Source organism: Zeus faber (genome assembly GCF_960531495.2).
Source record: "Zeus faber genome assembly, chromosome: 20".
Taxonomy (NCBI): domain Eukaryota; kingdom Metazoa; phylum Chordata; class Actinopteri; order Zeiformes; family Zeidae; genus Zeus; species Zeus faber.
In genome coordinates, this window is record NC_137207.1 from 10,264,396 (window position 1) to 10,282,359 (window position 17,964).

At 47.8% G+C, this 17,964-nt stretch overlaps 1 protein-coding gene across 1 annotated transcript in view; it reads left to right on the forward strand.

Moving 5' to 3' along the window:
* Positions 1–17,964, forward strand: part of dnah9 (dynein, axonemal, heavy chain 9) — a gene marked incomplete at both ends in the record, with an annotated part of 94,962 nt that overhangs the window by 50,816 nt on the left and 26,182 nt on the right. The window contains 11 exons of the mRNA XM_080020903.1: positions 2,065–2,145; positions 2,578–2,757; positions 3,213–3,443; positions 3,571–3,765; positions 5,336–5,455; positions 5,964–6,152; positions 6,275–6,510; positions 7,148–7,270; positions 7,718–7,922; positions 14,345–14,509; positions 15,408–15,548. Coding sequence (XP_079877029.1) covers positions 2,065–2,145; positions 2,578–2,757; positions 3,213–3,443; positions 3,571–3,765; positions 5,336–5,455; positions 5,964–6,152; positions 6,275–6,510; positions 7,148–7,270; positions 7,718–7,922; positions 14,345–14,509; positions 15,408–15,548 — 1,866 coding nt within the window. The remainder of the gene's footprint in view (positions 1–2,064; positions 2,146–2,577; positions 2,758–3,212; positions 3,444–3,570; positions 3,766–5,335; positions 5,456–5,963; positions 6,153–6,274; positions 6,511–7,147; positions 7,271–7,717; positions 7,923–14,344; positions 14,510–15,407; positions 15,549–17,964) is intronic.

Consider the following 17,964-nt stretch of genomic DNA (forward strand, 5'->3'; position numbering starts at 1 on the left):
CCCCCCCCATACAAACACACACACACAAACACATGCACACACACACACACACACACACACACACAGACAAACAAACAAACACACACACACACACACACACACACACACACACACACACACACACACACACACACACACACACACACACAAACACATAGACACACACACACACACACATACACACACAAACACATAGACACACACACACACGCACACACACACACACATACACAACCAGATGTCCTTTTGTGCGGAGAATGTAGACGTGGAAGCAACACTTGAGTGAAACATCTTTTGAATAAAAAAAAAAAATGCAAGATCTGAATCCGTAAGCTCCTCGTCATGGACGTGAGTGGATATCATCCTTCACCGTGAAGCGCCGTTTCCATCCCACGCCAAAAACTGAAAAAAATGAAAATAAAACAGCAGGGCATCCTTCGTTTCCGCCCGCGGTTTCCCCATTTACATCAAGGGGAACCAAAAAGTGAGAGTTTGGGTCATGTTGTGTGTAGAGAGAGAGAGAGAGAGAGAGAGAGAGAGAGAGAGAGAGAGAGAGGAGATGGGAACTTTACTGTATTTATCCCCAGAAGATAATGGTGCTGTTACATAGGCAGTAATAATTAAGTAATTAGCATAGAAGATAGAAAAACTGGGCGTATGCAATAAACATGAATATGAACTAAAAGTATACAATATTTGGCTAAAGTACAATAAACCTACCAATGAACAACAGGCAGTAATAACAAGCAAAAGTAAGAGAAGAGGTCTCGAAGGTTGAGAATTGAGAGAGAGAGAGAGAGAGAGAGAGAGAGAGAGAGAGGAGCCTCGACAGGAACGAAGCGGCCCAGGTGTATTGGTTCTCACCACGTCTCTCAGCAATTAGCTGCTTCTCTCCCTCTCCCTCCCTCTCTCCCTCTCCCTTCCTCTCTCCCTCTCCCTTCCTCTCTCTCTCTCTCTCTCTCTCTCTCTCTCTCTCGCTGTCTTCTCCACCGCCTATTCATCACATTGATGGCTCACTCGGCGCTCTTCCTCTGACGCTCTATTGGAATGTTCTCTGCCCAAATGGACCCGTCTGCGGCTGTCAACCCCCCTCCCCTCACCGCATCACCCCACCAGACCTTTATTTCCTGTTTGTTAAGTAGCAGGAAGACAGGAGCTTTTTTATTTCCCCTGAGCAACGTTTTGATGAAGTCGGTGGGTAATGCACGGGCCTATTTGCGGGGAGTTATGAGGAGTTTGGAAACGGCTTTCATTTGTCTTTACGACAGCACTTTGTGTGTGTGTTCAGGTTGATTTGTGTGTTTGTGTGTGTGTGTGTGTGTGTGTGTTTGTGTCCGCGTGTGTGTGTGTGTGTGTGTGTGTGTGTGTGTGTGTGCATGTGTCTGCGTGCGTGCGTGCCGCTGATAACAGTTCTTAGATCTTAAGGCCGCATTATTTCACCGTAGATCCAGAGTTTATTTACCCAATTGGTCCTCTTTTAGCGTCACGGACGGAATACGATTTTTCTTCACGCGGAGGATTAAAAGGTCACCCGCCCCAGACGTGGGCCAATCCTGAGGGGGCAGGAAGGTTATTCACAAAGACTTTGGCCTCTTTTTTTTTTTTTTTTTTGTGATCTGCTTATTTGTGGTACAGTACTTCGGTTTCAATTAAATCGCCGTCCGGTGTGCTCGGATTGTATCGCTAATAAACAGTGACAGAAATGACAAAAATAAAAAAAGAGGGATTCAATTAGGTGACAGTGGTAGTGATTCATTAGCGACTGCGAATTACACACTGATTGCTCCTTATACAATTTCATTTCATTAAACTTTTTTTTTTTTTTTTGTCAATAACCAACAGTAGAGTGCTCAATTTTAGGAATGTTCTTCATTCAACGAAATGTATTGAAATTTGCACCGGAGGTAAAACGTTAGAATCAGAAGCAGGTGTCAAATGAAGGTATTGGCACTGGTGTAGAACAATACCTAGTCCTCGTCCCAGGTGGCTCCCATAATAGCCCATAATGTCTCTGGCCGCTCTAGCTCCTCCGTGATGCTCCTTTGCTGTTTTTCGTCTTAATAGGTGGACGACCTCAAGGCCAAGCTGGCTGCCCAGGAGGTGGAGCTGAAGCAGAAGAATGAGGACGCCGATAACCTCATCCAGGTACGCCGGAGCAGCCGCTGCCGCCGGATGGAGAACGTACACCGTAAAATGTGTTGCTTCCCCAACTGCGAGGAAGGGCCAAAGTCCCAAGTTTCCAGAGAGACTCCGAAATAGTAAAAAAACAACAAAAACAATTGGGCATGAATGGATTGGTTTGACTATCTGCTATCATTTTAGCTCTCAATCCCTAATGACGGGGGCAACCTGGTGTTGTGTTTCAGAAGTGTGATTCAACTAAAGTGCTCACCTCCCACAGTCCATGAAAAAAAACATCCAGTCCGGCCAATGTTTGAGAGATTAAACATTCATCAACCCGTTACCCATCTTAAATGAACCGTAGAAATAGTCTATATGGGCACTGGAATAACCCGCTTCCCCGGTGATGAACCGGCGACGTACTTTCACCTCATGAGTTACCGCGTCGCCTCCAAGGTGGTCGGGGTGGAAACGGAGAAGGTGTCCAAGGAGAAGGCGGTGGCGGACGAGGAGGAGGAGAAGGTGGCGGCCATCGCCGTGGTGGTCAGCGGGAAGCAGCGGGACTGCGAGCAGGACTTGGCCAAGGCCGAGCCGGCGCTCCTCGCCGCGCAGGAAGCCTTGAACACGCTGAACAAGGTGAGCGACCTTCCCCGCGGTGCACCCGACGCTCCGCCGCCCCCTGTTGGTCGGGGCCGGTCGTTCTCAGTGTATTTGGACAACGCTCTTCTCCTTTTTTTTTTTCCTGGTCGTTTAATGTAGTTTGCCTCTAGTCCAGGGGAATAAGTAAAGACCGCCGAAGCCTGTGCTCACAGGATTTACCCCGGTCTTCGCCTCCAAATTAAATCTGCTCGTTGCTTCTGCATGGCAACTCGACTTTAACCAGGCATCCCATGTCGGTTTATGATCAACCTGGGGGATTTCCGTGTGTGCTCTCCGTTCAAACAAGTCTAACAGACGGTTCAGACAGTTCCGAAGCTCTCTGAAGACGCCCTAATTATAAGTCGGTTTTTCCTCGGCGTCAGCGCACGTTTACTCTGCTCTACTATATTTTTCCCCAGCATGATTTTCCCCCCTCCGCACCTTCCTTTTAGAACAACTTGACAGAGCTGAAGTCGTTCGGCTCCCCCGTGGTGGCGGTGACCAACGTCACGGCGGCCGTCATGGTCCTGATGGCGCCGGGCGGCCGCGTGCCTAAGGACCGCAGCTGGAAGGCGGCCAAGGTGATGATGGCCAAGGTGGACGCCTTCCTGGACTCCCTGATAAACTTCAACAAGGAGAAGATCCCGGAGGCCTGCCTCAAAGCCATCCAGCCTTACCTGCTGGTGAGCGCCCCGTCTGCCCGTCTAGCGGCTTTGACTTTAGCGTTACGATACGGCCCTTGTGTCAACCGCGCCCTGATGCGACGTACTTGCTCGTGCGTCGCCCTCACCACGCTTCGTGCCGCTCCAGGACCCGGAGTTCCAGCCCGAGCTGGTGGCGTCCAAGTCAAACGCGGCGGCGGGCCTCTGCTCCTGGGTGCTGAACATTGTCAAGTTCTACGAAGTGTTCTGCGACGTGGAGCCCAAACGCCAGGCGCTGAGCAAGGCCAACGCCGAGCTGGCCGCCGCCCAGGAGAAACTCACCATCATCAAAAGCAAGATCAACGTAAGACTATTTGATTACATTATTTATTTTAGTATTTTTTTTTTCCCTTTTATTGCTATTATCATTCTATATAAAACACACTTTTTGATTGATTTAGTTTGACTGATTGATACAGTCTACATAGATTACATAGAATCTCAATTTATTACATAAATGTAATCCTTAAAGACGGCTCTGGTCATTGCTTTGGAAGCTTCTTGGGCTAACGAGCTGACTTCATTTCATTTTTCAAGTGTGTCATTAGACATTATTCCACGGTGTCGGAAGCCGATAGCGAACTCCGTTTAAATTAATTGTCGGAACGAACTGGCTGCAGCGCAGGAGTCGAGGTAAACAATGCGCAACCTGAAGGGGAGACCTGCTGTAGCAATACGTAACGATCCACAGTTGTCTTCTCCCTCCCTTAATGGCAAGGATTAACGAACTACATAATCAACTATATCCACTCTCGCTCTTTCCCCCTCGGGTTTATGTTTACCTTTTTATCCAATGGTGTGTGTTTCTCCAACAGTGAAGGTGACAACAACACGCACCTGCATTTTCTAATAAAGTAAAAATGCCGCCGAGTTCCAGGTATTCAGCTCTTGGGGACGTTCCCAGCGGATGCACGAGATAATGAACCGCGATTCTGAATGCCAAGACACTCCCAATGCACTACTGTACGGAATCCACAACGTCTATGTTTTGGATCGAAAGGGACACACGCATGTTCACGCAATGACATTATGTTTTGTGGCTTTACATGTTTGTTTCATCAGGGCTTGAGTGACAGCAGACGCATTATGGGCTTTTCTCGATAATGGCATACCACTGGTATCCCATCAGTACCAAGCTGGCATTGCGCTGTTCGGGCTTTCAGAGAGAGTTCATTCATCTAAAAACAGCGACCAGCGACCCTCAAACTGCACATTGATAAAAAATAAAAGAAAAACCCTGTAAATAATGGTTACACTATTGAAATTCAGCCAATTACACTGTCAGAAAACCCTGCTGGCACAACGCAGTTCCATCAGGACGAGGCGGCAGTGTTTTGCCCATGCACATCAAATCCTGCTGGGCTCTAAGAGTGAGGACTGCTAATAGGATCCACCACGACTTCTCTCATCTCTGTCATTTGTTTTTCCAGACCCTTCAGTCGCTTGAGCGGAGAGGGTGTTCTGAGCCGAGGGGAATTACCAATCCTCAAACTAATCTACTGAACCTGTGTGCCTCTCCACCCATTAATCCTGTTTGTCCTTGTGCTAATTGCTTCCATATGCCAAATAAATCCATAGTGGGGGAATTGATAAGTTTAAGGCAACTTTTTTTTTTAGAAAACTACCGCGAGTTTTGTTTCATCTGGAGGGCTGTGGCCATCCTGGTCGGAGCGCACTGCCTTTTTCTCCTTTCGGGATCTCTGCTGTGGATGTAACTGTGTTGAACCGTCTTACGCAGAAACCAAGCCTTTAATTTCTTTTTCTGTTCCCCCTGTGTGTGTGTGTGTGTGTGTGTGTGTGTGTGTGTCTGTGTGTGTGCGTGCGTGCCTGCGTGTGTGTGTGGCCGTGCGGATCCGCGTTCCGCGCCGTCTCAGGAACTCGACGAGAACCTGGCCAAGCTGACGGCCCAGTTTGAGAAAGCCACGGCGGAGAAGCTCAAATGCCAGCAGGAGGCGGAATCCACGGCGCTCACCATCACCCTGGCCAACCGCCTGGTGAGGACGCCTAAAACGCCACAGACCTGCACAGCGCGTCCCAAACTCCCGTTTCCCTTGTCTCGCTCTCTTTTCTGGAACGGACACAAACACACAAGCCCACGTGTGCGTTCACTGCGGCAACCCCCGCTCCCCCATCATCTGTCGAAGTGTAAATCCCCTGCTGACAGCGGCAGAAAAAAAAAAAGAGTGTTGACACTGTTAATCAATTTTTTTCTTTGCGCGCCGGGTCTGATAACATTAACTTCATCCATCCCCGAGGGGGTAGGGGGTTGGTATTAGGTCAAAAAAAATGAAAGTGTCGCCTGGTGAATGGAGATAAACTAAATACAAAATTATTCTTAAGATTAGAGACCTTGTCGCCGTCCCGCAGTCCTCCCTTGGGAAGACTATTATCCTCGGCGATGTTCGTCGACGACTCTTCCTCGTTCCCGGCATGCCGTGCGGTCTCCTCCGGCAGGTGTGAAGGGCCGTCTGCTTTAACGCGGGGTGTCACGGTGTGTTCCAGGTGGGGGGACTGGCGTCGGAGAACGTGCGCTGGGCGGAGGCCGTGGGGAACTTCCGGACGCAGGAGAGGACCCTGTGCGGGGACGTCCTCCTCATCACCGCCTTCGTCTCCTACCTGGGCTACTTCACCAAACGCTACCGGCTGCAGCTGATGGACGAAACGTGGAGGCCGTATCTCAGTCAGCTGGAGGTGGATCAGTTTGAACCGTTCCGATGGCAATCGCTTGGGTTGACTCCCAATGATTCCAATGGAGTTCCCATACGCCTTTAAAAACATTTCCTTACTCACTTTCCTCCACCCCCGAACCGCAGGTCCCCATACCCGTGACCCCCAACCTCGACCCGCTGACCATGCTCATGGACGACGCCGACGTGGCGGCGTGGCAGAACGAGGGCCTGCCAGCTGACCGGATGTCCACCGAGAACGCCACCATCCTGACCTCGTGCCAGCGCTGGCCCCTCATGGTGGACCCCCAGCTGCAGGGCATCAAGTGGATCAAGAGCAGACACGGCGAGGACCTGCGCATCGTGCGCATCGGGCAGAAAGGGTGAGCGCCGAAAGTGCCGCTCGCTGCATTGAGTGCGTCGCCCTTGAACGTGACATAAAACAGATGATAAAACTAGATAGAGCATTTTAGGAATCTCTGCTCGGCAGCCTTCGGATCACACGGTCGTCCATATCGTCAAACACAACAATGACGGAATTACGATGACGGGATTGAATTTCGCGATTCTATCTCGGCGATTCTTTCGAGAAATGAGTCGACCACGTTTCAGCTGAGCCTTTTCGAGTAATGTATTTTTATTATCTTGACTTGATCATTAAAGCGCTCTTTTTTTTTTTTTTTTTGCGATATCCTTACAAAATGACACGGCGTATTCATACCTAAAAAGCCGCCTCAGTGTCCTTATGTCCAATCACGTTTCTCGGGGGGCCTCTGCAGTGGCTGTCGTGGAGTTACAGACGTTATCTATGGGCTCTGCACCAGCACCGCCGGGTTCCGCGGAAATATAAATTGGGCCTCGGAGAGATAAGCTCCCGCAGTGCCCTTGTGACTCCTCTCATCCGTGGGGCTGAAAAATAAGAGACTTTGGGCAAAGCGAAGATGAGGCGGCTGAAGGATGCCTCTCCTTTTATATCAATTTTTTTATTTTTGTATTTTTTTTTATTTTTTCCTCGCCCAGGTACCTGGACGCCATAGAGAGAGCACTGGCTTCGGGAGACGTCATCCTGATCGAGAACCTGGAGGAGAATTTGGATCCCGTTCTGGGACCGCTGCTGGGCCGGGAAACCATCAAGAAGGGCAGGTGAGTAGCTCCTGGAGGTTTTGGATAACTTCCAAAAGTACCAAACCCCCACCGCTGTTCACGACTATTTCACATCAGCCAATTGACAGAAATAAAGAGTAAGTGTCAATCATTTAGAGTAAGTGTCACTCATTTTGCATAATGACATCTACATTAGAGACAGGAATCAGTCAGGACATCCTGCAGCAGAGCACATTATAACAATAGTAATGAAGTAAAAAAGGAAATCATTTGTAAATACACAATAAACCTAAAAAATTTATAATACACCCCTTGAAAGAAGAATTCACATTCTGACAGAAATTGAAGTATACACAAATATTTATAAAAGTCTCTTCATACTGGTGTGTACAGAAGCCTGAATGCAGCCAAACACAATGTAAATATTGCTTTTTTTTTTTTTTTTTTTGTTTTTTTTTCCTCCCGTCATTCCTGCTCCGCAAACAGGTACATCAAGATTGGGGACAAGGAGTGCGAGTACAACCCCAGCTTCCGCCTGATCCTGCACACCAAGCTGGCCAGCCCCCACTACCAGCCCGAGCTGCAGGCCCAGTGCACGCTGATCAACTTCACCGTGACCAGGGACGGTCTGGAGGATCAGCTGCTGGCCGCCGTGGTCAGCATGGAGAGGCCGGACCTGGAGGAACTCAAGGTGAGGGACGGGGGGGAAGACGGGGAGCGCTTTCAATCGAGACGGGCTCCGCGTCCGAGATCGCGTTCTGCCGTGCATAACGGAGAGGGAGGCGTCGTCACGGAGCATCGTCACGGAGGCAGGAAGAATATTTAAAAAGTAACCCACTACAGAATAGAGGATCAGAGAGGAAGGAAAGTGACCAATAACGAACAGACTTAACTAGAAATAACTATCTTCCAACCGTTGCCCGTGCTTTGGCCAGCTGAAATTCCCCTCCAGTACTCTTGTAGAACATGAAGAATCTGCAGAAAAATGATATATATATTTTTTTCCTTTGATTGATGCCTTTTCATCAAATATTCATCAAATATTCAGGCTTAAATTTCACCTTGGGTAAAAATCAAAGGGTTGTGGAGTATCTGTCATGCTCATTTGGTGGTTATCAGAGAGAGAACAACCCCCAGACGATTAACATTTCTCTTTACATCTCTTCTCTGCAGGCGAATAAAAAAAATATACATAGCAGGAGTGAAAAAAAGAAAACAAAAAGTGCTGGTCCCCTGCAGTTGGGCGTAGCGCCCTCTGTTTTCATTATCCGTCTTTTAAGAGTACACTTTGAAACAGAAACACATCATCCCCGCCATCTTTACACATGGCAAGAGGCTGCAGCTCTGACTTCTTTGATTCCAAAACAATCAGCAGGGAGCTTTGATTAATGGCGGACAAAGTGGAACTCGAGTAATTATAGGGCTTTGGGTCCGTCACTTAGGGACACAGGGACTGTGTGTGACTGTGGGTTTGTGTGTGTGTGTCTGTGTCTGTGTGGGTATGCACGTGTATGTGTGCATGTGCGTGTGTGGGTGTGTGTGTGTGTGTGTGTGTGTGTGTGTGTGTGTCTGTGTGTCTGTGTCTCTGTGTGTGCGTGTGTGTGTGTGTGTGTGTGTGTGTGTGTGTGTGTGTGTGTGTGTGCACGTGCGTGTGTGTGTGTGTGTCTATTCCTGGTTGGCTGTGTGAGTATCTGTGTGTGTGTGTGTGTGTGTGTGTGTGTGTGTGTGAGTGGTGTGTGCATGCAGTACTTACACGTATTAAGTTATAAAACTAAATGACCATATTTGCTTGTCATTCAAATTCAAACGTTGAACGACGAGTCTGTATTTTTTCACAATAATGGCTACAATTGGAAATACATTCTAAATAAAATCGTAACATGAATCCATAATCATTTAATTTAATAATTTGTTAAAATCTCATTTGATACTTTTTTTTATATATTGTTTCTGCCACTTTTTTAAGAAACAGCCAGTCAATGTGTTTGTTTTCTGATTATGCTCCTTATTGTGTTTTTTTTCCATTGTTGTTGGCAGGATCCGCCTTTACTGCCAAAAATGCAAATATCGCGCCTTGTGCATGTGATCAATCCATAAGACAAAGTCATAGTTTCGATAAAAGAAAGCAACCGTCTTAGAGCAAAGGCGAGGTTAGACCATTGCACTTTCAAATGGAATCCTGGAGGGCGGCCCCCGAATAGTCGACCAAACGTGAGTCTACCAGAAGAGTCTTAGTCGGCCAAGCTTTTCATTTGTCGGTGGTCGCAGGAATAAAAACAAAACTCCATTCGGGAGCTGCGCCTTTGTAAAATGAACCTTTAAACCTATATAAGACAGGAGAGGGCCAGACATTTGTGCGTACGCTCCGGTTAATTAATAATTAGATAGAAACTTTGAACTAAATAACAAAAATTAAATGTTCGGTCCTTCCTGGTTGTTCCGACGCGTTCTGAATAATCACAGCTTTTGATGAGTGGCTTTTGCCGGTGTAATTTGCCGGCGGCTCGCTTTGTGAGCACAGCGCTTGTAAATTAAGTTCATATTTTAAAAGCTGGTTAATAGGTTTTGTGTTTATCGGTAATGTAGCACGGTGTTAGCGGTGTTAGTTGTGACATTCTTGTTCAGCTCTGGAACTCAAACCATTTTCTGATGGCCCCCCAAAAAATATATTGATATCATTAAATGAATATCATTCACGCGCGACGACTTAGTCGACTAATCATGGCCTGGGCTGACGACTAATAGTCGACCAGGAAAATATTTAGTCGCGGGCAGCCCTAGAATTCCGGGACTCGCCGAGTTACCGCACCAACACAGACGATCTTATGGATTGCCACTCTAACTCGGATATGTTATGGCTCATTCAGTAGCGCTGAGCGTTCCTGTGGCAGAAGATTTACCAGTTAATTATGCCACAGAAGCATCCTGTGTGCCGTGCGCCAGACAGCCTCCCATTCATCACCGGGGGGGGGGGGGAAGCTGTGTACCGCCGCCGCTCGCCGCGCAATGTTTTACCGCTCTCGTCGAGCTGAGGGAGAGACTTACACGTGTTCACAACAGGTCTCGCATCAAAGGGAGAAGCCATATAGGACTTTATTTAAGGTCAGTTTCTCTGCGGCGATGAATAATTCCCTCTGCCGCCAAGACCCAGAGATATCACGTCCGGAATTTTGAAAGCACAAAAGGGGAGCGGTAGAGATTACTGTTCCTCTCTGCTGCTTGATCCGCGGCGGCTGTCATCCGCCGTCACCGCAGGTCAGCGTTAATGGCTTCCACACTTCTCTTATCCTACGCCGCTTACAGTACGCCGGCCGTACTCGAGTAATGAGCAACTCGAGTCGCGGTGTCCGCGGCGAGCTTTTCCCGGCCGCGCACGTGTAAACACTTGGTAATTTTGTGAAAATAGGCCTTGATCAAAGCTCCGGCGCCTAATGATGCCACATGCTCGTCCCGTTGACAAGCCAGGATTTTTCTTTTTTTTTTCTTTTTTTTTTTTTCGGCCGTTTGAAACTGATTGGCTGACGGCGCCGCAGCCCGGCGTGGCAATTAGACGAGACAGTGATGCACATCCACTGTCCCTCACCGCGGCGCTTATTAGCCGGGGAGCGAAAACCCGGGATCCCGCCGCACGGCGATGCGGGCGCGCGGGCAGCGGGGTGGGAGGCGTTTTTGGAGTGTGTTTTTGAGCCACTTCCGCCACGCCACTGACGTTTTCCCGCCCCATGTGCTTTTCAAGTCTCAACCCTTGCGCGTTAACGTTTAGATTCCTACCTGTTGGCTTTGATCCGCGGGACGATCAGCATTTTTAACAACTGCCATGCCAAGGAAAAAAAACATGCATATTTAAGCCCGGTGTCCCCTCAGCAAAAACTCCAGCCGAGAAGTGAAATGTGATTTAATGAAGCTTGTTTAATTAGCATTTCTGAGGTGGGAGGATGAGAAGGGGTGAAAAACATGATCTGGAACACACTTATCATTTTAATTAAGGCTGAAAGTTAAAGAGGGGCTGCGCTGCGAACACTCCAAGCACCTCGCTATCAAAACCAGGCGCGAGAGAAAGCCGCGCCGAACGCCTTTGTGTTGTCGGTAAACAATCCCGCCTGATAACAATCATCAGTCTGATGGAAGGGTGGGGGCAAATTGGCTGTACCTGTTTACGCTCCCTGAATGACTGGGTGCCATTATACCACTAATGAGGTTAGCGTTGCCACTGAGCCGTAAGATGACTACTGGGTATAAAAAAAACCTAAAAAAAAACGCTCTCGTTTGACTCAGACCAAGACGAGCTCAGGAGCTTAAAATGTCAGCTCGCTTCTTTTCCCGGAGCGTGCATGAGGGATCGCCGCGCAACCTTTCCTGCCACAATTACCTCCTCCTCCGCTCACCTGCTGTGCTTGTGCATACAAAAAGAGTGTGTGCTGTGTGCATGTGCCTGCCTGCGCCTGTGCACGTGCCTGCGCGCGCGCGTGTGTGTGTGTGTGTGCGTGCGTGTGTGTGTGTGTGTATGTGTGTACGCCCACGTATGCATGTGCATGTGCGTGTGTGTGTGTGTGTGCGCACGCGCGTGTGTGTGTGTGTGTGTGTGTGTGTGTGTGTGTGTGTGTGTGTGTGTGTGTGTGTGTGTGTGTGTGTGTGTGTGTGTGTGTGCGTGTGTTGCACAGCCCTCACGCAGCCCTTTGCTGTTAATGAAAACAAGAGAATACACAACTTCCCTAAATTACCTTAACAGGGCTGCTCTGTGGCGCTTGGTAATCATTTTTCCCCTAAAATGATAGATGTATTATGTCGTTTTAGTCCCAATTAGGGGCCGACTGCTGACTGGTTAATTGTTTGTTTTTTCGCAGGCAAGGGTAATTGCATGTACAATATGCCAGAGGAGAGCTAACCGTTAATAACTAACTCATTATTGGATTCATTTGGGAGCATTTTGGCGCGGATAGCTTCCGCCTCTCGGGAGCGCGAGGGGAGCGGGGGGCACAGTGGAGAAGGTCATGGGTGACTCACAGAGGCTACACACAGGGCCTCCCCCTCAATTTAGGAACCCTCCGCAGAAGCCGCCCCCTGCTGCCCTTGTTTTCCTACGCTCTGAAAGCAAGTTTGACTGTCTGACTCCGTGCTCCCCTCCCCCCCACTGTCACAAGCTGAAAAACCGGGTGAATATTTCAGCAGTGGAAATGGTTTCCCTCACCCCGCACAAAACGGTGATCCCCGCCACAGCCTGTAATATTTAACAAGGTTTTAACAGTTGCGGAGAAGACCTCTCATCACCGCGATGGGAAATGCCGCTGTACAGAGAGCAGTTGAACAGTGTGAATGCCCCAGACGCACGCTTACCTAGTGTGAGCTCAGTTGAGTGTGTCTTTTGTCATGCTGTAGTCAAGCAGGGAGGGGAGACCCCCACCCCGCCGAACACACACACACACACACACACGCGCACACGCGGAACACACACACACACACACACACACACACACACACACACGCGCACGCGCACACATACACACACACACGCACACGCACACACGCACGAACCCTAACCATAACCCACTAACTTTTTTTCAAGTTGATTGTGTTCCCGTGTTCAAGGCTGGTTCCGAGACCCCCAATCGAAAGTGAATAGGTAGGACCTTGAAACCCGCTCGCGCGCCGCTAGTTTTTCCCCCGACTCCGATAACGCGGGCGCCTGCGAGACAAAGTCGTCACCGAGTTGTCGACGCGGGGAAAAAAAAAAAAAAAATGATAATAAAAAAACGCAACAGGCGCGCGCGCTCGCTAGGAGGCACGAGGAGGAACAAGGAACGGCGCGGTCGACTTTGTTCCTCGCCAACGCCTCTGAAGTGCGCGTCGTTTCGGGCTTTGAAAATGATTTTGCAACGAACAAAGAGGGAGAGGGGGGGGGGGGGGAACAACCAAAAAAAACAAAACAGGTTGAGTTCAAGCTTTATTCAAAGATTAGCCCCTCTAATCCATATGGTTCGTCTGAGGGGGAAAAAAAAAAAAAAAAAATGCCTGTTATCACCATGGTGTGTGTGTGTGTGTGTGTGTGTGTGTGTGTGTGTGTGTGTGCGTGCGTGCGCGCGTCTCCTCTCGCCGTGCTCCCATCGACGGTCTCACCGCACTGACGGGCGAGGTTGCTTGGCAGAGGTTTGATGTCAGCAACCAGGCGGAAGCCGGCTAATCCGGCCCAGCGAGCGCTCTTCATGGGTCCAGATTGCCGATGCAGAGCATATTGATTAGTTCTGCCTTTGAGGCGTCCTTCGGTATTCATGTCCTCGCGTGGACCCACACCTCTAACGTCTGCCGTCTTTTGCCTCCTGAATTTGATTCACTGTCCGGCGTGGAGGTTTTTTTTTAAATTTATTTTTTTAGGGGAACAGGGAAAACGTTGACGACAGCTATCGTGTATCCGACAAGCTCTTTCAACCAATCTGTCGTTCTTCCTTTATGGGAAGTTAACTTTTTTTTGGATGCTTAACGCCGTAGAGGCGCTTTTTTCGCCAATGTACAGGAGCTACATGGGAAACCATGTCTGCCGGGAACCTTCTGACGTGGGGACCTGGGGGGAGCAGTCCCTAAAAGAGCGCTCGGTTCTTTCCCACCGCACCTTGGAGCTGTGGAGAAGGTGCACGTCAGGAGGATGCGACTCGAAACGTGCAACTGGTTGGACGTCATTTCGGCAAGCGTCGGTCGCTATATTTTGTCCTTTTTTTTTTTTTTCTTTTAATAAAACAAAGTAGCATGGGCAAGAGAATTGTACGAGCAAGCAGTGAGAGTTAAATCAGCTGTTTAGCTGTATTTTCGGTTGATGCGCTCGACAATTCTCGCCTGGCCTTTCGTTTTATCAGTCACCAATGTTCAGCACCCCCATGATTCCCGTTCCCATGAAAGGTACTAACCTCACCTCCTAACTACAGTACCAGGATCTAAGTTCCTGGTAGTGAGGAGGTTCTAGGGTCCTGGTTCCTGAAATGGTTGGCATGGCAGTACCATCGGTTCCACGTGTGTTTTTATGTGTGTGTGTGTCTTTATTATATAAATGCAGCCCATATGTGTTTTGAATGCAGTACGCCAACGTGCCTCCCCGTGTGCTCTGCGTTTCTCTCCGTGCCTCAGTCCAACCTGACGAAGGAGCAGAACGGCTTCAAGATCACCTTGAAGACCCTGGAGGACAACGTGCTGTCCCGCCTGTCCTCCGCCTCGGGGAACTTCCTGGGAGACACGGAGCTGGTGGAGAACCTGGAGATCACCAAGCGCACTGCCGCTGAGATTGAGGAGAAGGTCCTGTTCCCTCCCGTTTTTTGTCGCTTAATCTCTGATTTCATCCTGCTCGTATCTAAACTCATTTATTTCACCGTGTGGCCGAGGCATGTTCCCCTTTGGTCAGCAAATCAGATCAGCCCGTCGAGTGCATTCCTTTTCTGCCAAGGGAGCAGAAGGGAACGACTTTCGTCGTTGCTGTTGTTCCTGACACTTCAAAGTGCTTGGCGAGACGCTTTGCGTATCATAGAGTGTGAAGGCGCGTTCTGTCAGTGATCAGATGATTGCGATCGTTTCAGTTGTTCAGCGCAGTGTGGGAACATTTTGGCTTAAACCGTGAAATTGGAATCGTTATTGCTCTTCAGCAGAGGGTATTTTATTATATTAGGCAAATTTGATCATGAGTTGATTTATGAATCCTGTATGTGTCTGTGTATTTCTCTGTGGTTTTTTTGTGTGTGTTTCTTTGTGTGTAATTGTGTGTGTGTGTGTGTGTGTGTGTGTGTGTGTGTGTTTGTGTGTGTGTGTGTGTGTGTGTGTGTGTATATGCGCATCATTGCGTGTATGTTTGTGTGGATGTGTCCGCTTATGTGTGTGTGTCTACATCCGCTTGTGTTTGTGTGTGTGTGCATTTCTGTGTTTGTGCGGGTGTGTGTTTTTGTGTACTCTTTTTGTGTGTTTTTGTGTACTCTTTTAGTGTGTGTGTCTGCCTGTGTGCTCGTGTGCATGTGTCTGTGTGTGTTTGTTTGTGTGCGTGTGTGTGTGTGTGTGTGTATGTGTGTTTGTGTATTTTTGTATGCATGTCTCTGCATATCTGTGTGTGTTCCTGTGTCTGCATGTGCATGTCCTTGTATATGTTATGTGTCTGTGTGTGTATGTGTGTGTGTGTGTGTGTGTGTGTTTATGTGTGTGTGTTCAGGTAAAAGAAGCCAAGGTGACGGAGGCCAAGATCAACGAGGCTCGGGAGTTCTACCGACCCGCTGCAGCCCGCGCTTCCTTATTGTACTTCATAATGAACGACCTCAATAAAATCCACCCCATGTACCAGTTCTCACTCAAGGTAGCTCAGCCGCACCGCTGGCCTTTATACGCCCGCCCCCGCCCGACCCCCATCTCCTCACTGTGTTTTATACTATCTGCTGAGCTTTTATTGTGTTTGCGGCTCCCTAATGTGGTTCTGCAGAAGCGTAATGTCTCTCACACTGTCATCCGCACTGTGATTGCGAGCCGTTTCTCAGTCGGGGGCGCCGAGTCGTCCCGGCTGAGAAACGGCTCGCAATCACACCGCGGCTCCGCAGGTAGCTGCCCTGGCGCTGCCGCCTCTCCGATCCGGCAGAATGGAACGGAAACATCATCGTCTGGAGTGCTGTACACCTTTGACCCCCCCCCCCCCGCAAATGAAACAAAATAAGTTTAACAGTCACCCTATACGCCGATTAGCCACAACATCACATCAACAAGTGAATAACATGTCTCATCTCGTTCCAGTGGCACCTGTCAAGGGGTGGGATGTATTAGGCAGCAAGTGAACAGTCAGTTCTAGAAGTTGATGTGTTGGAAGCAGGAAAAATTGGCAAACGTAAGGATCTGAGCCACTTTGACAAGAGCCAAATTGTGACGCTAGACGTATGGGTCACAGCTCGGGGTGTTAATGGTATACAGTGGTTAGTACCGACCAAAAGTGGTCCAACGAAGGACAACCGGTGAAGTGGTGATAGGGTCAGGGCCACCCAAGGCTCATTGATGCACGTGGAAAGCGAAGTCTGGTCGATTCCCACAGAAGAGCTACTGTAGCATAAATTGGTGAAAAAGTTAATGCTGCTCTGATAGAAAGGTGTCAGAACACACAGTGCATCACAGCTTGCTGTGTGTGGGGCTGTGTAGCCACAGACCGGTCAGACTGCCCTTGCTGACCCCTGGGGTCCACCACTGAAAGCGTCTACAATGGGCACGTGGGCATCAGAACTGGACCATGGTGCAATGGAAGAAGGTGGCCTGGTCTGATCAATCATGTTTTCTTCTACATCATGTGGACGGCCGGGGTTAGGGTCCAATCTGATCGAGCATCTGTGGGATGTGCTGGAACAACAAGCCTGATCCATAGAGGCCCCACCTCGCCCCACCTACTTACAGGACTTAAAAGATCTGGTGCCAACGTCTTGGTGCCAGATATCACAGGACACCTTCAGAGGTCTTGTGGACTCCATGCCTTGACGGGTCAGAGCTGTTTTGGGCGGCGTGAGGGGGAACTACACAATATTAGTGGTTATTAGTGGTGGTTTTAATGTTGTGGCTGATCGGTGTACCTCTCATCACATAGATTACAGCTGTACGTACTCTTGCACCACTGAAATGAATAGGCAAGGCCAGGTAAAAGTTTCTTATTTGTAGAGAACATTTCATAGACAAAAGTGACTTATATGCCTCACATAAATCATAAAATAATACAGAAAAGTATTTTGGACTGAGATGACAATTGGCACACATTTAAATTCCAGCAATGTGTTGCATAGTAAATAAAATCTTTGTTTTTTTTGCACTGGGGACAGCAAATACCTAGTATACACAAAAAGACTTTGGCCGGGAGTCCCAGACATTTTAATTCAAGACATGAAGAAAATTCTCATAAGTTGCTTTCCTTAAAGGTTGTTAAAAGCCTCCACCTACAGCCATTTGATTTGAGATGGTTACAAATTATTGTGATTAGTCCCAAATAAGTCTGGGACTCTTATCAGAAGAATATCAGGTTAGTTTGATATTATCTTAAGTACCAGCCCCTATAGTGTGCGCTAGATTCCCATGATGTGCGATCCCCGCTCATCAGCGTCCTTAATAAGTCCTATACAGGTACTCCTCACCTAACAAACTGTTTAACGGCTGTTCTGACTTACGACCAGCTCTCTGACCAGTCTGTTTTGTACACTCCCATACCGCAGCTTGCGCGGCGTCTCAGCGTCAAGCATCTCATCGTACATCCCCCTTTATATACTATATACACTATATATTCTATATACATTATATAAACTATATACACGTTATACACTATATATACACACTATATACACTATATATAATATATATACTATATATACTATATACACTATATACACTATATACACTAAATACACTATATATAATATATATAGTATATATACTATATATACTATATACACTATATACACTATATATACTATATACACTGTATACACTATATATACTATATATACTATATATCCTATATACACTATATATACTATACACTTTATATATACTTAATATACTATAATACTATAAACACTATTTATACTATATATAGACTATAAACACTATATGTACACTATATACACTTTATACATGATATATACACTAGATATACTATATTCACTATATATACTCTATATACACTATATGCACTACATATAATATATACACTATATACACTATATATACTATATATACTATATACTCTATATACA